Source organism: Eublepharis macularius, chromosome 9 (assembly GCF_028583425.1).
Source record: "Eublepharis macularius isolate TG4126 chromosome 9, MPM_Emac_v1.0, whole genome shotgun sequence".
Lineage (NCBI taxonomy): Eukaryota > Metazoa > Chordata > Lepidosauria > Squamata > Eublepharidae > Eublepharis > Eublepharis macularius.
Window position 1 is genome coordinate 5,334,686 of NC_072798.1, and position 20,862 is coordinate 5,355,547.

General features: G+C 47.2%; 1 protein-coding gene across 1 annotated transcript in view; it reads right to left on the reverse strand.

Moving 5' to 3' along the window:
* LRGUK (leucine rich repeats and guanylate kinase domain containing) overlaps positions 1-20,862 on the reverse strand; it is a 99,850-nt gene that overhangs the window by 77,867 nt on the left and 1,121 nt on the right. The window contains exons 2-5 of the mRNA XM_054988580.1: positions 17,454-17,561; positions 15,070-15,151; positions 12,810-12,910; positions 10,558-10,639 (exon numbers count right to left, since the gene is read on the reverse strand). Of these exons, the coding sequence (XP_054844555.1) occupies positions 10,558-10,639; positions 12,810-12,910; positions 15,070-15,151; positions 17,454-17,561 (373 nt within the window). The remainder of the gene's footprint in view (positions 1-10,557; positions 10,640-12,809; positions 12,911-15,069; positions 15,152-17,453; positions 17,562-20,862) is intronic.

Here is a 20,862-nt window from a genome sequence, read left to right on the forward strand (position 1 = left end):
CTGTCGCTTACCACTCTGCGCCACGGGGCTCTTCACATACATACATACATACATACATACATACATACATACATACATACATACATACATACATACATACATACATACATACATACATAAACAAAAGATTGCCTTTTGTCGGTCCTGAATTTCCCAACAATTTCACTGTGTGCCCTTGAGTTTTAGTATTATCTGGTAGTACTATTTGCTTTTTTTGATAATGTTATAAAACTCTGTCATGTCCCCTCTTAGCCGTCTCTTTTCTGAACTGAAAAGTCCCAGATTCTTCAGCCTTTTCTCATAGAAAAGGTTCTCCAACACCCTCATCCCCTTGGTTACCTTCCTTTACACTTTTCCCAGCTTTGAAATATCCTTTTTGAGATACAGTGTCCAGGACTGCACAAAATCAGGCCACATCATACAAAGGCATTTTGGTATTGGCCATTTTATTTTCAATCCCTTTCCTAATAATTCACCGAGTTTGCTTTTTTCACTGCTGCTGCACGCTGGGTTGACACTTTCGGCAAATTTTCCACTACGACCCCAAGATCTCTTTCCCTCTCAGTTTCCACCAGTTCAGAGCCCATCAACATAAATTTAAAGTTTGGGGGTTTTGTTCCAATGGGCATGACCCATGCTGAATTTCATTTGCCACATGGTTGCCCATTCACCCAATTTAGAGATCCTCCTGTAATTCTTCACAATCCAACTTGAACATCTGGAATAATGTGTTATTGTTTGGAACCTGGGCTACCTCGTGACTCACCCCCAATTCCAGATCATTTATGAACTACAATGCCAAGACCACGGCAATACAGCCCAGAAAACCCACAACAACCATCGTTCTCTGGCCGTGAAAGCCTTCGACAATACATCATTTATGAACAAATTAAATAATACCAGTTCCCAAACTGATCTTTGTGGGACTCCACTGCTCACTTCTCTCCATGGCAAGGACCTTCCTTTTATCCCTACTCTCTGCTCCCTGTCATATAAGCAATTTTTGATCCATAAGAGGACCCATCCTCTTATCCCATGGCTGCTAAGCTTCCTGAGGAGTCTTTGTTGTCAAAAGCTTTTCGGAAGTCCAAGGATGTGATATCTACCGGATCACCCTTATCCACACCCTTGTTAATCTGCTCAAAGAACTCCGAGAGGTTGGTGAGGCAGAAGCCATGCTGCTGCTGCAAAGGGAGGCCAGCTTAGGGTCGCTGTCCTTCAGTTGCCTGGAAGTACGCACTCCTAGATGCCCCAAAAGAGTGGGCTGAAAGACAGAGGCAAGTGGTGGCTTCAGATTTCAACTCTTGCCCCAAACAGTGCAAATTCCCAGATGATATTGAGAACTGCGTCCCAGCGTTCTCTGCTATATCAAAAGGGAATCTTGCAGGTGTACCTCTTTGGTTTTTCACTTGGGCTCAGCAAAATGCCTGAGGCCAGCCCTGGCTGGGATTTTGTCCTTGATCTTTTAAACCAGCGTTGTAGCTGCCAGACCATAATTCCACGCTGAGATCACCTAAGAATAAGCAACTGGAAGCATAGGGAAGCCCCAAGGGGCTTCTCATTTCATCTCCAGCATAGCTTTTTGATAGCAAGGACATCCCCTCCCTTCTTTGTTCACATCATAGCCACTTTCAGCCATGCAAGGCAGAGCGCAGGGAACGAGCTCTTTAAGAACATCAAAACAGAAGAAGAGCTCTGTCGGATCAGAGCAGGCCCATCTAGTTCTGCATCCCGTTTCACACAGTGGCCAAGGCCACGTCCCTCTCTTTGCCTCCTAGTACCGGGTCACAGAGGTCTACTGTCTCTGAATATGGAGGTTCTCTATACTTAACAATAATAAATAATAATAACTGTGATTATATACTGCTCTTCTAGACAGATTAGTGCCTCATCCAGAGCAGTGAACAAGTTGGTGTTATTATTATCCCCACAATACAGCTGGTGAGCTGGGGCCGAGAGGAGGAGCTTACCCAAGGCCACCTACTGAGCTCATGGCAGGAGTGGGATTTGAACCAGCAGAGTGCTGATTCACAGCCCAACCACTTAACCACTATGCTACAGCAATTAGTAACCATAGATGGACTTTTCCCTCTATGAGTCTGTCTAATTCCCTCTTTAAACTGCTCCCCTCATATTGAACAGCCAGAAGGGCTCTGCTAAAGTCCACCTTTTGTGCGTCTCAGGCAAACGTTGCCCATGGTCCTTCATACCTACAGGGCCACTTCTCTCCTTATACCCCGCCACAGCACCTTCACTCATCTGAACAGGGCCTTCGGCAGGTGCCACCCTGCAAATGGGCAAACTCAACAGCTGCCCACACACATGCACACTCTCTGTTGTGGCCTCCGCCTTATGGAACCACCTGCCTGATGAGGTTAGGAGGCCCCCACTCTCTTGGCCTGCTGCAAACTACACAAAACGTGGCACGCCTATTTGAGCGCATATCCATCCTGTGCTGTGCCAGCTGCACTGGCTTCCAGTGGCGTTCCAGATCCGGTTCAAGGTGTTAACTTTGGTGTTTAAATCCCTCCACAGACTAGGACCGGCATATCTGCGGGACCGCCTCTCCCATTATGTCCCTTGCAGGGTGCTGCGCTCTGCAGATAAACAACTCCTGGTGGTCCCCGGCCCAAGGGACATCTGGCTGGCCTCCACTAGAGCTTTTTCTGCCCTGGTCCCAGCCTGGTCGAACACTCTCCCGCCAGAGATCCAGGCCCTCTGGGACCTATTACAGTTCCACAAGGCCTGTAAAATGGAGATGTTCCGCCAGGCCTTTGGTTGAGGACCAGCAGATGTCCCCTCTTATCCTAAGATCGCTGCCTCTTCTATGACTGCCCTTGGCTATGCGTTCTACCCACAGCTATAACTTAGGTAGATCTTTTATTAGTATCCAAAGTAGCCTATGTATAATGGCGCCGGAGTATTTTAATATAAGTTTTCAAGTGTTTTTAAAGTTGACTATTAATTTATTGTGTTTTAATGATGATGATGTGAGCCACCCTGAGCCCATTCGTGGGGAGGGTGAGATATAAGTCAAATAAATAAATAAACAGATAAATAAAACTGAATTATTCAGCAGGATTTTTTTTACACAGGTAAGAGGGCTGGACTGATAGTAAGTAAGCGGTGCAGAGAGTAAGCAGTGCAGGGACTGTGGACTGCACTACTGTGTACCAACGGAGTCGTTTCCACGTCGTTTAATATATCATCATGTTACACTTCGTTTCAACACTGTCCACAGCTCTGCATCGGCCTCTGCTTCTATTAACATTTCTACAATCCATACCTAACTGCGGAGTTTTTGGAACGTTTGATCTCATTGTCCTACCCTGTGTAATCTGCCTTGAGTCTCAATGAGAAAGGCAGGCTATAAATAACGTAAATAAATAAAAAAGATTCAGGAGGCGGGGTAGTGATGGTAAGGGAAGAACTCTGCTGCTATTCACATGGGAGAGAAGAAGTTAAAGGTGCCCTTTGCGTGGGTCTGAGCTGCATTAATAGAGGACTCCGTCCAAACCGATCCTGCATTTCTTGCTGGGGCAGAATGGGTCGAAGAAGCTTTTTGCTCATGTCCTGACTTGTTCAGAAATCAATGGGCCGTGCTAACGAGACTGGCACTGCAAACACGGCACATTTCGAATGACAGCTCTTGTTAAAGATCAGCTGTTGACCAGGGGACTTAAGAGTTCATCACCCACTCTGAATTCTTTCCTAAAAGCTTCCTTATATATTTGTGTGCCCCAAGATGAGGATCAAGCTTCCTATGGTTCTCATAGCAAAACTACACCAAGAATGAGACAATAGTAATAAAACAGGCCCTACCCTACAGAAATTCTGAAAGATTTAAAGTGGGACGTGGGATCATCAATAAAGTGTGGGAATTCAGTCGGTGTTAAACCAATTGGTGGAGTATTAATGGGCCGCTGCAAATGCTTCGTCAGGTACCAGGACCTCGGGAGGATGCATCCCTCTTCTCGGGTTTCAGGCAACGCCTCTGCGGAAACAGATTTATAACCCTGTCAAGTGTATTTGCCTGCATGTGTGCACAACTGTCAAGGAAACCCTTAATAATCTTTCTCCATCTGCACTGCAGTAGGGAAGGAGGCATTTTGTTTCCGACAGTTCAGAAAGGGCCTCTTGCGCAAGAAACAAGTGTGCGGGTTCATTTGTGGCTTACAAAAGAACCAATTTGTCTGGCTGTCTTTCCTTCAGGGGGTTCAAAGGCTCGAGATCTTTTGGTGCTTACAGAAGAAAATCCAAACGGCACAAACCCTCCCATCTGCCCTTTCCCACAGAAAAACACAATTTACAACCGGCCAGCAAGTTTTCCTACAGAAGGAAGGAAATCTGCTCCAGACAACTCCAGGGGGTTAGATCTATTTCCTGCTATGCCACCCTTTGTGGCGCCCTAACTCAATTCCTAGGGTTACTTCCAGGCAGGGCTTTTTTTCAGCTGGAACATGGTGGAATGGAGTTCCGGCACCTCTTGAAAATGGTCACATGGGCAGTGGCCCCGCCCCCTGATCTTCAGACAGAGGGGAGTTGAGATTGCCGTCCGCACCACTGGAGCGGCACGGAGGGCAATCTAAACTCCCCTCTGTCTGGAGATCAGGGGGCGGGGCCACCAGCCATGTGACCATTTTTGCCGAGGGCGATTCAAACTTTAAAAAACTCCCCCCTTGTTCCAGCTGACCCAAAGTCACATCATTGTGCGGTCCTGAGTTCCACCACTGAGTTCCACCGCCTCTTTTCCCAGAAAAAAAGCCCTGCTTCCAGGTAATATCTCCAGTGAAAAACTTGGCATTCCCATCTCTTTTGGAAATGCTTATTCTGCCCTTCCTCCAAGAAGCCAGGAGGGGGTACGTGGTCCTCCGCATTTTATTCTCACACCAACTCTGCAAGGCAGGTAAGTGGCTCAAGGTCACCTGGCCAGGTGACCTTGCTGCTGCTCCAAGGCTGCTCTGCTTACATATAACACAGTGGGGACTCGAATTCAGACCTCCACTCCAGAAGACATTTCTGGTATCACGTCACACACGGCCAGTAGCGTATGACCAACGCCAGTCAAAGAACACCCTTGCCCCTTTATTGGCACTTTGAAGATTAATCTACTTGTCATGGTAAGCGGCAACGCATGGGGTTTGACCACTGAGATGCAACCGGAGAAGGGGTAGCCGTCTAGCGAAACAGCCAATTTCAGAATCATGTGAAAGGTTCAGACTGGGTGCAGTTTGGCAACTTTTCAGTCTGGAGGGAGGATTGCATGTTATTCTACTCTTTTCTTGGCTCAGTTTCAGCCTCTCTGCTGTTCATGTCGCCGTTCATCTTGCTATCTCGATGGTGGCAGGGCAGAAGAGCGAAGCATCGACATGGAAATGCTCACATTCAAAGCAAACTTTTTTTTTTTAATCGCTCTATTTGGATGAGACACAATCAGCCTCCCCTGCCCTTCGGTTTCTTTCTCGCCAAATTCTGTTTCTGCAAGGAGAAATTATATTTGCAAAAGTGGCGAACTGCTGGGCCACGAGCTGAAAAGAGCGATCTGACCTTAACACCTTGTGCAATGTGCCAATAATGTGACCTGGGCAGCTCTTTATATCCAAACTTTTAAACAATGGCTGAAATGGAATCCACTGGGCAAGTGGTTATGTTCCTTGCTGTGCTGAAACAGCAAAAGAAGGGCCAAATCTGGGGAGGAACTGGCTGCACAAGGAAGCAAGTGATGGGTTGTGCAGACGTAGCATCCATGTCTGGAGGAAAAGGAACAGGAGAGATGGCCAGCCACTTAGATGGCTTTACAAAGGAATTAGACCAGAGGTACTAAGGCCATGGCTCACGGAGAGCCACTTTCACAGTTACCATCAACCGAAAGAACCTCAAGACAGCTCTTCATCCACCATATGAGCAGAACGTTGGACTGAATGGGACTGTGGTCTGAGCCAGCACAGCCCTTCTCATGTTCTTATGCTCTTAACCACATTTACTTCCATTCCTGCACCTCAAAGAAGCTCGCAGCTTATCCACTCCTCCAGGAGTGGTGGTTTCAAGGTGGGAACCACATGCCAACCATGAGTCCCACCAGGCAAGGCCATTACTAACTTTTCTGAAACATGGGGCACGTCACATTGTCGAACAGCAACCAGAACAGCCATGAGTGGCATGTCCAAGAGCCATATGTGGCCCCTGAGCCACTATCAGGTCCCTGGCCCCAGGGAGGCTCGGTTGGCCTCAACCAGGGCCAGGGCCTTTTTGGTCGTGGCCCCAACCTGGTGGAACTCTCTGTCTGAGGACACCCGGGCCCGTCAGGATCTTCTATCATTTCGGCGGGCCTGTAAGACGGAGATGTTCCACCAGGCGTATGGTTGAGGCCGGCATGAGATCCTCACTGAGCCTCCCACCAGCCTCAGTGTCCACCGGCCGGCTGCCCAACATATGGGTACAACAAAATAGAGCAACACGGTAATGTAATTGTCACAACAGAGAATCTCCCGTGTGGTATTATGTCTTCACAATTGTTTTAATAAAGGATATATTAATTGAGTACTGTTTCACAAATTTGTTTATACAGAGTAAGGGATGTAATAAACAATTTGTATATTCTTTTGTTTCTCTTGACACAACCATATACTACACCATATATTGCAACCTCCCTAGACCTCAATTATACAGGCATCTTATGCGTTCTAAAAACAATTCATTAAAGTGTCCCGTGCTCAAAGTGCTATCATGGATGTTATTAAAGTGCAATTGCTTTTGGCATCCTATGACACTATTTCTCATATAGAACTCGATTTGCCTTGCATACAGGTACAATACAGGTACAGTATAAGGGTAATTCCAGACACTGTGAATGTCACAGATCAAAAAGACCTATAATCATAGGTACACGTAGTTGGTTCTGTGACTGCATTCTCTAACGGACGGTCCAGATCCTTGTAAGGTCCGTTTCCAAGCTTCTTTCTCAAAGAGCACAGATGTCAAAGATTCATCATAGTTAACCTTCCATATCCCTCTTTGATTTGTCAATTGGAAGTGGTTTTTTTCCTTTAAAAACACAGAAGCTCCACTCTGCCTCTTCTGAGAGTCTCTCTACGCGAGAAGCCTCAGCGCGTGTTTGTCAAGGAGAGGCAATGTTAGCCAAGAAGCTTAGTTTAAAAAGACAGAGCCAGCAGAGATCGCTGCTCAGAAGGTTTATTAATTTCATCTTTGCCTCCCAAAGGCTCTGTCAGTTTTATCTCTCCAGTCTAATACAGTGTGGGATCACAGAGGAAAGCCAGGAATGGAAATGGGCTGGAGCTGCCTTCCAGAACCAGGTTTGGACCTGGAGAGGTTATAATGTGCGGAAGTTTCCCTTTTGGCATTTCATAGCTCCTTCACGCTCCAGTGTATAGCAAAGCCTTTGCCCGGCCGCCGGCTCTGTCTTTTTAAACTACCCTTCCCGACTACCATTGCACCTCCCGACACGTGTTCTTCACATGTCAGACGTCTTATGTAAAGAGACTCTAAGTTTATATGGAAGGTGCAAAGGCTTGGAGGTGGGATTCATGTCCAAGAACTGGGTGAGGGCAGCGGTGCTTTCTTTATCCAGCCCAAACTGTGCGAAGCAGGTAAAATCTCCTTGCTCCGGCTACCACGGGCCTTTCATCCCCACAAAGCTTCCTTCTGCTTGGAGCAGAACCTGGAATTCTGAAACTCTGGGTTGTGATCGTATAAAAAGGGGGCACTGCCAAGCCTCCATCTTAAATGATGAAGGAGGATGTTTTATAACTTGCTGGGAGGCGACACAAGTGGATCAGCTGGTGTGCAGAGATCGTAGCCACCACTGCGCAGTCAGAGCAGCAGGGCATGGGTGTATGGCTTGAGGCGCCCAGTTACATGACACCCAGCCACAATTTGTGGCACCTCCATTTAAAAGGTCTCACATAACAGGTGCCGGGAAAGAACTTTCTCACCTGAGACCCCGAAGACTGCTGCCAGTCAGAGCGGACAATACTGAGCTATATTGAACAATGGTGACTCACCGTCAAGCAGCTTCGCAGGTTGCTATGACAACATCTAAGCCTGGACAATCCCAGCGTTGAAGGACACTAACAAATTCTGCCTCCCCTCCACCCACAAGCTCAGACTGGCTAGGGATAGAAGCAGTGGCATATGGACTGGCTTACTTCCCTGAGCTCTCTGAACTGCAGGTATCTTCTGCAATAGCGGCTCTGATTCTGGAATGACAACTATACAGGTACGTTGGGAGACAAGTCTGTGTGAGAGTAATGGAGTGGCTTGCAGCAGCACCTGGAGCTCTTCCTTAACTCTCTTATGTCTCCTTTAACCATTCTTGTGATCCAGTTGTTAAGACTCAATTAAATCACTTCCAAAGGGTTGGTCCACAGACCAAAGCATCCCTGCTGAAACAGTTCTTGCAATCTGGGAAAGCAAGTTAAAGCACAAGGGCTTTGTATCCAAGTGATACAGGGCGCCCGGCTTGTTTATTCTTTCCTTGGGAGACTCGGGGGACAATGACTTTGGGCCAGCCTGCTTCCGTAAGATGAGCAGATGCTTGACTGGCAGGGGCCGTAACTCTTTCATGCCAGCTTCTTTCTTGCTCTCAATGTGTAATCAGGAATAGTGACATTTTAAAAGTTTAAGAAAAGTTTCTCGCCAGGTTTACCCCTCCTTTTTTTTTTTTGCCAACATGCCTAAGAGGCCATGCCCGCCTTTTCCCGACAATCTCCAAGGGCAAGAAAAAAGTGCTGTGGGAGAGATAAGATTTGGGGCAGACCAAGAGAGACGGAGGGGTCCGAAACCCTCCATGTGGGATGAGCCACTTGCCAAGGCAGCCATAGGCAGCGGTGTAGCGTGGTCCAGTGTCGCCTGGGGCTGGAGGTGCTTTTTCTCCCCCTCTCCGCATGCACACTGCTCCAGCCCTCCATGATGATGTCACTTCCAGGAAGTGATATCATTGTACAGGGGCACCCCCCTCACCCAGGAGCACTCCTCCGGTTTGGGACGCTCACTATCCCGTACCACTTTGCCGCAGCTGCACGAGCAGCTGCAGCAAAGAGGTAAGGGGCAAGCGGGGAAGCGAGGAGGTGGGCCACCTCCCCACTCACTTCCCCGCTTGCCTCTCCAATGCCTGCTCCCTGCTCACCTGCCCACCTGCTGCGCTGCTGGCGCGTCCGGCTCACTGGGCGCTGAGGCAGGTGGCAGCAGTGAAGGGATGTTCCCGGCGGGGCATGGATGAGGCGCCCCCTTAAAATTTTGCGCCTGGTACGGCCGCCCCCCTGACCCCCCACACGCTACGCCTCTGGCCACAGGAGCAGAGGCCAAAGGGTGGTATTTGCATGCAAGAAGAGAGTTCCCACAGATTATATGATCTCACTGCTACTAATCAGCCATAATCCAGACTATTAATACATGGCACAAACAAAACACAAGAATAATTTCATTAGAATAACACTTTTAAAGTCTGAAATGTCATTTTCTAAATATTTCTATTGTTTTCTGTTAACCTAATTGAAATAAAGGATTAAATGAGACCCCAAGATAACGTTCACCATGCTGACCTTGCCCTGAATTCAAATACTGAGAAGGACTCTCACTGGATGTGTAACCTCTAAAGGTGTGCACAAACTGGAAAAATGGCAGTTCGTTGCAGTTTGTGGTTTGTCACATTTCACAAACGACGAACTAGCATGAAATTGCCCAGTTCACAAACCAGTTCATTTGGTTTGTGAATACGTCACTTCTGGGGCAGCAGGTGGTCTGCAGAAAGCCCCTCCCCCTGTTGCCTAGGAAACTGATTGATCGGCGCCAGGCTGCCTGCAGTGACGAACCAAAAAACGAACCAAATGAACCAGCCTAAAAATCATAGCGGCTCATCGTGGTTCGTCAAAAATGCGCTCCAACAAACTGCTGGTTCGCGAACCAAAAAGTGGCCTGGTTCGTGATGAACTTTGGTTTGTATTTCGATTCGTGCCCATCTCTAGTAACCTCTCTTCCCTGGGAGACAACAGTATCCCCCAAAGGAGCGCTCAGCTCTTGGTCAACTCCACCACCCAGACCAGCTTATTCCAGCCCTTTTCACTGGATCCTTCTAGCAAGGGTTGTACAACACTGGCTGATCAGCACGTTGGCTCACTTGCCTTTGGGAATTACTGTAAGACACTTGAGTTGGATTTCAGTGGAATTAAATCAGAAAGGAGGACTTGGCATCCGATGAAGTGGCCTGTAGTTCATGAAAGCTTATGTCACAGCAGATGAGTACCATCAGGTGCCTCAAGACTCCTTTGTTATTTTTCCTGTAGCAGATTAACATGACTGCACCTCTGGAAGATCCGTCCTCTAGCACTCGATCTGATTTTTAATCTGTTTTTATTAAACCACACCCTGAGCCCTCCAGATACAGCAGGCTAGGGATTATAACAAGATCAATATCAGATTGATTTCAAAGCCAAGCTGGTTTATGGAACAAAGCTCTGTGTTTGTTTAAAAGGCCCTGGGGTTGAATTAAAAGCTCTTTACAGACTTCTCTCTAGAATCTCCATTCACCAAAAAGGATACTGTCCAATATGAGCTTTTTGAGTGACTGGTAGGCAGAAAGGTCTCGCATTGCTGGGATCTCATTGTATGAAAAATTCACTACCTGCAGAGGGAACAGTGGGCGGGCGGGGGAGGGGGGAACATATGTCTGAGACTTCCTAGTGGCTGAGCTGGGAAACCAGCAGGTCCTTCTATCCAACTTGAGTAGAAAAGATAAGCACCAACAACAGTGCATTTCATGTTTATGAATAATAAAAAAAAGTTATGAAAATTAAGTGCCACTTGAAACCATTTGTGCTGATCCAGGGATTCTGGTATGCTTGGCACCAATGGACATACGCCGTTCCGCAGAAGACTGGGTTTCCCATTTTAATGCCATGGAGAGCAGTGGCAAAATGGGTGAAGGGTCCTTTCTTGATACTCAGGGCCACTTTTGATATCACTCAAGTCTGCTACAGGATTAAAATGACTTGAATAAATGAATAATGCCTGCTGGTACTGGTTTCATTTCCTGATGCAGCTTCTGGGAAGTGAAATTGGCACCAACCATTTAGCATCCTGGGGCCTAGTCTTTCAGACCTTCAGCTGGAAAGAAGTAACATTTTCATCTGCAGCTGGGGCTCGACCATCTCTCTTGCTCTTCTAGACCTTATTCAAACATCTTAGATGGACACTGCCCTCTTAACAATGCCCCCGTACTCTCTTTTGGCATTACACACAGGCAATATTCTCAAAGGCTGACCTAGACCTGAGCAGCTCCCTTCCCCTGGATTTGAATCCAGTGACAAAAATGGATTCAAAGCTCCCGTTTTCAGATATCTGAAGAAGGGAGCTTTGACTCTCGAGAACTTATACCCTGGAAATCTTGTTGGTGTCATGTATGCCTGCCTGCAATACATGCCGGGGGGGGGGGATGTATGCTATCCAGTAGACCTCTGAAACTGTGAAGAGTTCCGAGGGCCTTTCAATGCCTGTTGTTTAGAAGCTCACTGTGTTATCTCTCCTTTGAAGTTAAACACTTTCACTCTGGCAGCCGACGGCCTTGGAGCCAGACGCCGCTAGACTGAATCATGTCTGCCATGAGAACAAGGACGATTTCATTCCTCGCTTGATCTTGTTGAATATCGTAGTCTAAACTTTGCTACTTTTTGTCTCTGGCATTCGCCCCAGAATTTCACTGGGCTACTAACCTGGGGGTTGGGACTTTCCTCTATAACTAACCATGCTTTTCCTATACACGTCACTTCTGCCAATTTTCCACTGTCTGATCAACCTGAACTGATGGATCTCTAATAAATGTTACTCCAACCAAATCACCTCTGTGCTTGCTGTGGAGAACGAAGGGATCTAACTGCCAGGGGCTGACAGTTGGTCTCCAAGGTGCCACTGGACTCATATCCTGCTGTTCTACTGCAGACCAACATGGTTATCTACCTGAAACTCCTTTGCCCTGGGAATTCACCCACATGGAAGTCTGAGCATCTTTTAGAAGTGCTTGAAAGCTTATCTGTTGGAGCTGGATTGGGGGAGATTGTGAAAGGCAGAGGGGAAGGAAGGAAGCAGAGCAAATAGGGAAGCCACAAAGGAAGGCAGACGGCAGGAAAAGAGCAAAGAAAAAAACTGTCTGCAAAGCCTATGGATGATTTTGTTTTTCCTGACCCTAGGTATAAAAGACGTTTCATGTAGATGGTTGTTGCGGATTTTCCGGGCTGAATAGCCGTGGTCTTGGCATTGTAGTTCCTGACGTTTCGCAAGCAGCTGTGACATTTCACAGACACTGTGACACTGAGAGATCTCTGTCTTTTGGTGCTACACCTCTGAAGATGCCAGCCACAGCTGCTGGTGAAACGTCAGGAACTACAATGCCAAGACCACGGCTATACAGCCCGGAAAATCCGCAACAACCACCATTCTCCGGCCATGAAAGCCTTCGACATTTCATCTAGGTTTGTTCATAAATTCAGTTGTAAAATCTCACCACTAAGGACTAAACGAGAAAATGCTCTACACAGGTTCTAGACTTGACGTAGCACGAGGGATGGTTTTACCCCGGGGCCACAGCTAACAGGAGCTTTTTTTGGCAGTGCAAAGAAGTTCTAAGAGAGGAAATTTCATACATTAAAATGTGACTGTCTCGTGTCCAGTAATAAATTACAGCTAGTAGAAAGCAAAAAGATCCTGCCTGTAAGAACTCTCAGACGAGTTGGCTAGCCAAACAAAAGCTATCCGCATCAAGGCGACCTGAATTCCCCAAGCTGTGTTTTCTTCCTTACTTGGAGATTCTTAGGGGGGCTGAAGTCAAAGTATGTGGTCAGTTCATTATGGGAAACATCCAAGTCCAGCAAGTGAGGCATGTAACTGACACAGGAGAGGTCTGCAAAAGAAGGAGAGAGACAGGCAAGATAATGGGGCGGGAAAGGGGGAACAGGCCAGAACTGACCTTCGTTTGAACAGCATTGCTGCATAAGAGTTAAAAATTAACTGCGGTAAGAAAAGCCAAATCCCACACACTATAAATTAATCAAATTGAGCATATTTATCCCACATTTCTTGCTAGTCTGCCCGTTTCTGCTTCTACTTGTCAGAAGGAAGGGCAAGGTGTTATCCACATACATCTAAGCATGTCTTCGCAAAATAAGGACTAGAAGCTTGTGTTTTCAAAGTAAATGGAGGTGCACATGGTTAGGAAGCAGAATTTTGTGACTAACCCCACATTCTGCAGCTTTTCAGTACCTACTCAGAGCAGGCAAACTGATTTTCTTCTTCCCTTCCCCCTCGTAACTTTGTCACGAGGATCCTGATTATAATTGTTCCCAAAGAAGTAGTAATAATATTACAGCAATAACATTACCCTGACTTGGATGGCTCAGGCTAACTTGTTCTTGTAATATCTCGGATCCTAAGCAGGGTCGTCCCTGGTTAGTGCTTGGATGGGAGACCACCAAGGAAGAACGGGGTTGCTATGCAGTGGCGGGCAATGGCAAACCGCTTCTGGCCAAATCTTGCCTTGAAAACTCCAGGAATGGTCACCGTAAGTTGGCTGTGACCTGATGGCTCCTTACACACAGCAATTATGTCATTCCAAGGCTAGCTAATCAAGGCAAAGCGACTACTTGAAGACCAATGTCCCAGATTCAGATCTGTCAATTGGATCTCGATGTCTCTCTGTGTGGATGGCCATATTTTAGGCCCTTTGTCCTGTAGGTGCTTTGTTATACTGTAAATTAGAGATCAGTGTGCTAAAGCTGATGGTACCTTTATCCACCCGTCGCTGCATTATCTTGAAAGCAATCAATTGAACAGAAACCTGAGCCTGGCAGGTATACAAGCAACATGACTTGATATTGCTTGGCAAATTGACAAACGGGCCTCCAATTCGGCCTCCTACCAGAGGGGGTGTGTGTCCCTTCCCTGGTTTTTGCTGACTGCCAGCAGCCCTTGCGGGCCCAAAATGGCTTGTATACGGGACTGTGCAATGTGCGCTGCCGAGGGTGGATTTGTGAATTGTATCTGCTCTTTTATGCTACCGGTTTTAACTGTTTTATTTTATGTTCTTAAACTGATGTGATCCACTCTGAGCTTGCTTGCAGGGAGAGCCGACTATAAATTTAATAATAAATACATTTTAAGTTGCCTTATAATGGGTCAGAACACTGGTCTATCTAAGTTCAAAACTGTCTGGTTTGGCTGACAGTAGCTCTCTTAGAGATTCGGCAGAAAAAGGTCTTTATCTGCCACCCAACATTCTTAGCTGGAGCTGCCAGGGACCTCGGGCCTTCCGCTTGCAAAGAACATGCTCTGCCATAAGCCGGCTTCACCCCACAAGACAAAGCTCCAGGGCTGCGCTCATTCACTGTACACAACCGCCATCACATTTTGATCCTGGCCCTCTCTACAAGGAGTTCATGGCAGCAGATAGTGTTCTCCCTTTCCTTACAACAACCCTGTGAGGTAGGCAGGGTCAACAAAGAATGAGTGGCCCGAGGTTACCCAGAGAGCTGCCTGGCTCTGCCCTGGTTTCCCATATCCTAGTCAAGCTCTCTAACTACCGCACCACACTGGCTCTCACTGACTCGTACGATGTCAGCTCCGGGCATTTCCAACTGAAAAGATCTCAGGCGATGTATCTAAGAAGGACCTCGGTTATGACCTTGGAGAGCATGTGCCAGTTGCCGCAGATGGTCCCCGGCGACACAAACCATTGGTCTGACTCAGTCTGGGTAGCTCCTAACATCCCATCTAGGCCCCAGCTTCAGAGCTGACACGGCTGTTTGCATTTTATTTCCAGATAATAAACTGGGCAATAATCTTTATGTTCTAGTTTCTGAGCATATGTCATTACAGCTTTCGATATGAGCTTGAGTGCGGCCATCCCATCATTCTCAAGGATATCCAGTCTATTCTGCTGAGCCATAGAAGCGAAGCCCTGAATTGCGTTTTGTAATAAAAGAACTGCCCGGTTGGCTGCATTTTCTCCCCTTAATCTGAAATGGTTTTACAACCAAGAAGTTTGCAGAAGCAACGACCACATACCATTAATTCTATTGTGGGAAAGATCCAGCTTCTCGAGGTGAACGTATTTGGAGAGGACGCTAACGTTGCTCAGCAAGCGATCCTGCAGGGAAAGAGGGAGAGCGTGTAACTGGCCCTTCTCTCGAGAAGGCATCAAGGCACACTTCCACCAACCCTGTATAAGAGCAAGGTTTGGGCCCAGTAGCACCTTGGAGACCAAAGAGATTTCCAGGGTATGACCTTTTGGGAGTCAAAGCTCCCTTCGTCAGATACATGGAGTCCAATGAAGGGAACTTTGACTCTCCAAAGTGCACACCTTGGAAATCTAGTTGGTTTTTAAGGTGATACTAGATCCAAATCTTGCTCTTCTACTACAGACCGACATGGCTATCCACCTGAAACTACCCACACTGCATGTCTGTGTGACTCGGTTTCTAGGCTAATAGCACAAAGCTCTGAGTTTTGGAAAGGAAAACTGGAATACTGGTATAGGCACAACCACGTACACACACCCTTCAAAAGATGAATCGGCAAAAGATAATCTCAGGTTGGTCTGCTAAGAATGGGCCAAATGTACTCTTACATTTACACGGAACAGGTTGTTACTATTTCAAACATTCCTACGCAACTTTAGTACTCAAAGCAGTCCAGGTAGAAAAAAATTATTAAGCCACTTTGGGTGCCCATTGGGAAGAAAGGTGTGGCATAAATTAGGCAAATAAAATAAATAAATAAATATTAAGTATCTGCAGGGCTGAGTAGACAGGCCTCAGGGGCCTCAGCAAAATGCCTTCCGGCAGGCCTCTCCCCATATAACTTGGCTGTTACAGCTAACGGGATTTGTTTGGATTCATTTTCATACCAGAGACCAAGAAGAAACCTGATAGGTCACATGAATTAGAAACTTGGGAGGCTTTCACCATCTGTCAAATCTTAGAGCCGGAATGGGCCTTACAGACCGTCCAGTCCAACCCCCTGCCCAGTGCAGGATCAGCCTAAAGCATCCCTGACAAAGATTCGTCCAGCTGCTCCTTGAAGACTGCCAGTGGGGGAAACTCACCACATCCCTAGGCAGCTGATTGCACTGTTGGATTACTCTACTCTGTATTGGCTGGCATGCTATTTTGGAGGACGGTTGCCAGCCTCCAGGTAGGGCCTGGAGATTTAATCATCATCATCATCAACTTATATACTGGCCTTCAGGACAACTTAATGCCCACTCGGAGCGGTTTACAAAGTATGTCATTATTATCCCCACAACAAAACACCCTGTGAGGTGGGTGGGGCTGAGAGAGCTCTGAGAGAGCTGTGACTGACCTAAGGTCACCCAGCTGGCTTCAGGTGGAGGAGTGGGGAATCAAACCCGGCTCTCCAGATTAGAGTCCCGCACTCTTAACCACTAGACCAAACTGGCTCTCATTTCCCCAAATTTACAATTGATCTCCAGAATACAGAGAACAGTTCCCCTGGAGGAAGCGGCTGCTTTGGAAAATGGCTGCTTATCCCCCTACTGAGGTCTCTCCCCTTCCTAAGCCCCGTCTCCCAGGCTCCAACCCCAAATCTCCAGGAGTTTCCCAAAAAGGAGTTGGCAATACTACTTTGGAGCCATTGTGTGCTCAGCTGAGAAACCTCTCTTGCAATGAGCTGCCAGAAAACTCTTGACTCTTATATCAGGGATTTTTTAATTTTTTAAAATATATATATTGAAAATGTTTATTTTAAAAATATTAATTTTTAAAAAAATTAAGTAGGAACTTTGTTAGCCGGAGCACTATAAAATACTGCCACGGCTACGGGGCACTACTGCCTCGACCCAGCCGAGGGGAAGAGCTGCACATTGCCCTATAAGCTGGCTTCACACAAATTACAAAACGGGCAATGAGAGAGAGTCTCCCAATGCTGTTATCCGCCCTGAGCCTGCTTGCAGGGAGGGCGGAATATATGATAAAATAAATAAATAAAATAAATTGCCTGGGTAGACTGCCACTAGTCCCTTTGACTATCCCAGGGCACTGGAGCAAAGGGACAAAGCACTCAGGCTCTGTCAAGCTAATTTCAGTATGTATTATAACTAGCTTCCTGACACTCTAATTTATAATGCCCCTCCCACTCTCTGCCTGGATTATAATGACGTTTTCCTTTTTCCACTCCTTGTATCTGACAAAGGGAGCTCCAACTCTTGAAAACTCGTACCCTTGAAATCTGGTTGGTCTTTCAAGTGCTACTAGACCTGAATCTTACACTGGAAATCTAGTTGGTCTTTAAGGTGCCACTGGACCTGAATCTTGCTCTTGTACCACAGACCAACGTGCCCACCCACCTGAAACTATCTGCAAATGACACAATATTCAGGTTGTAAGTAGGAGGCGCCACCTATCAGCAAAGGATATCTGTTGTTTACTCACGGTAAGCGAGAGATTGAGGTAGACATGTTCTGTGCCAGAGGCTGAACGCCCCAGGTTGTGCAAAGCTTCGGAAGCAGTACCTTCATCCAGCACGCCGTCAAATTCCTCCTGAGAGCGCAAGAGAGAAGAACGACTCAGCGGCCTGAAATAATCAAAGTGGGTTGACCTGCCTACGAGTGGATTTTTTGTTTCACACTCGAAAAATTCAGTTCCAAATGATCTCTAAAGAGGATTGGAAGTGCATTATCCAACGTGTGCGGAATCAGCTACAGTGTAGCCGGATGCCGGGAGTGGCTGGAAGTTCTTCCTATTTTAACTATATCTAATAGGGTAGGGCATGGCCACCATGTGTCAGACATAAAAGCAGAGAAACCAGATAAGGTAGGAGTTTATATATACTCAGAGGGCACTCCAGCTATGCAAGAAGAAAAGGAAAAAGGGAGGACTTGGTAAATTAATGAAAAAGAAAAAAAGGCACCCCCCCTCTCCCTCCAGACCTGATGATGTTTGAGTATGCTCCATAATGCCCAGAATATTAAGAATCCATTAAAGGGGGAAAATATTAAGGAAGATGGGGAAATTGGCCTGTTCAAGGCAGTGAAGGCTTGGAGAATCCCATGAAGTGGAAATTTGTCCTGCAGGGAAAATGCCACCTCCACACCCCTAATTCTTTGCTTATTCAGCATCCATATTTCCAGTTGGATTTTGGTTTAGTGCAAACCTGGGAGAAAACCTGGGGCCATTTTAAACTCTGGGAAACACTCGGCACGAGTGGGAAGCCAAAGTCAGCCCACGAGAATCCCACAACGATCTCTTCTCAACCACATCAACCAGCGGGGAGTTAGCCTGCACTGCAGTTGCCCTGAACCTGTCCAGTTGCATCCCAGAACCTGGACAACACACACCTGGAAGAACAGCCAATCTACCACAAAAATGTGTTGTCACTGAACTGAACAAATTCACACTCACCCAGTTTAACCCTGTACAATTCCTTAGCACATATACCCACACACCCTGGATTTTTCAGGGTGAAATATTTCATCCTCGTAATCTAGCGACTGCTATTTCCCTTCTGCCAGCAGACCGGGAGTAGCAGCTCCCCCTTGCCTACCAAGACATCCGCTACTCTGAGCCTCGTCGTAATTCACTGAGTAGCCCACCTCTTTCTCCTGCAGCCTAGTAGCATCTTGCCTCCCATAAATCAGTCCATAGCAGCCGCTCAAAATGTTTCAGAGTGTAGTATATAGTCCTCCGCACTAATAATTCAATTTGTCCCTCTTGCTCCCGGTAATTCAGCAGGCAACACCTCAGCCAGCCATAAATTCCTCCATGTAATTCTCTTTTTCAAACTAATTAAAGAATATTCTCCCGCCCCAACTCGCGGAACAGCACCTCTTTCACAATTAATCCAGCCTCTCTTATTTGAGCGGCCGACCAAAACTGTCTGAGTGGCTGAAAATGGGGCTACTCTTCAGGGAGGAATATGGGGATTGTGTCACCCTTGTGTTGAACTGTACTGTCCACCCATCCATTTCCAGACCCAATTTGAAGTGCTGGTTCTTAAGCTCTAAGACAGTTTGGATCCAGGATACTTGAACGGCCACCTCATCCTATATTGTCCAGCCCACCGTTTGAGATCCTCCTTGCAAGCCTTGCTCTCTGTGTCCCCACCTGGAAAGGTGAGGCAGGTGGTGACCAGAGACAGCCCCCTCCAGTGGTAGCGCATCACCTGTGGAATGACTCCCCCCTCCCTGAGGTTCAGATGGCACCTACACTCTTTTAGGCACCAGGACAAAATATTTCTCATTACCCCAGGCTAGAGGGTGGTGCTTTAACCATTTTCACCATCTGCTTCTAGCCTGAAGCCTTTTTATTGGCTGAGATTTTAATAATTTGCATTTATGCTTTGTTCTTATTTTATTTGGGAGCTGCCTTGAAATAAACAAACAAACAAATCAGGTAGATGTTGTATCTAGACAACTGACTGCCTTTCAAAACAGATCCATTAAAGCATTCCCGTTCTTTCAATATGGATCGGGACCTGTAACGGAGAGAACAATTAACGTTGGGTGCTTAAGAGGCACACAGAGAGGCTGTTGGTGCCAAACATACAGGGTTAAAATCTTATCAGAACGGGCATGAGCCTGCAGTGGAAAACAGACGCACAGCCCAGCAGGGGCCAAGTTCACACAACCACTGGAGCACACATCCAGGCTAAAGAGCAGCGCATGTTCCAGCAGCACTCCAGCCACCAAGCAGAAAGGAGATCACATCAGGTGGCGGATAAAAATGGTTGCCCGGATGCACTGGGCACAAGACAGCAATCCCACTGCTAAGCATTTGTATGGCACTTCGGCATGTTTCAACTGCATCGCACAAGAACAGCTGGGTGGGGCCAGAGAAGTGGTCCATCGAAGGCAGACGGTATTCCACAGAGGGCCCCCCACAGTCATGTGTCCCTCAAAGGCCCACTGGCCAAAGTGGCCAAAACCACTCCCTGCGGCTGCCCCCTCCCAGCACCGGCATTCAGAGCATTTACTGCCTCTGAATATCTCCATTCAACTGGTGTAGTTATTAGCCATGGATAGATCTCTCCTCCTCCCTTTAAACATCAACTATAAGGATGCAAGACCCGCCATGCTGGATCAGAGTAAAGGTGTACCTAGCCCAACATCCTCTCGCGAATGCATCACATTACTGCAAATCTAACAACAACCCTGCAGGGTAGGGAAGCATCCTAAGACTGCAGAGGGAGCGCTGATGAGACAGAGATACAACCGTTTCCCTAAAGCCACCTCATGAGTTCCTGGCAGAGGTGAAATTCACACCAGCGCCTTCCTGATTGCCGCTCGGTCACTCAGCCACTGCGCTCAAGGGCGCACTCCTATGCGGCAGGATGCTGTGTGGCAAAGAGAGATGCTCAATGTGTGCCTTCCCTGATGACTGTCGAGCAGTTCATGTCCTCGCTCGTAGTGCATGTAGCAACAATCTGGGAGAGAGACCGCCAAGGAAGAGGCTGTGTGTCGCTCCAGGAAGCCTGGCCACCAGGTGGAAAGTAATTTTATTTGTACTGCAAAAGTACAATCTCCAGCACTTCTCCCTGGAGCATAGGGTTGCCAGCCTCCAGGTAGTGGCTGGAGATCTCCCGGAATTACAACTGGTCTCCAGGCCACAGAGATCAGTTCGCCTGGAGAAAATGGCTACTTTGGGGAGTGGACTCTATGGAATTATGCCATGCCAAGGTCCTTTCCCTCCCCAAACCCCACTTTCTCCAGGTTTCTCCCCCCAGATCTCCAGGAATTTCCCAACTAGGAACAGGCAACCCTACTGGAGCAGCATAAGCCCCAAACACGTCGCTCCCGTAATTCTCCCCAAGAACCTGTTCCTGCCCGTAATTATTGGAGTAGTG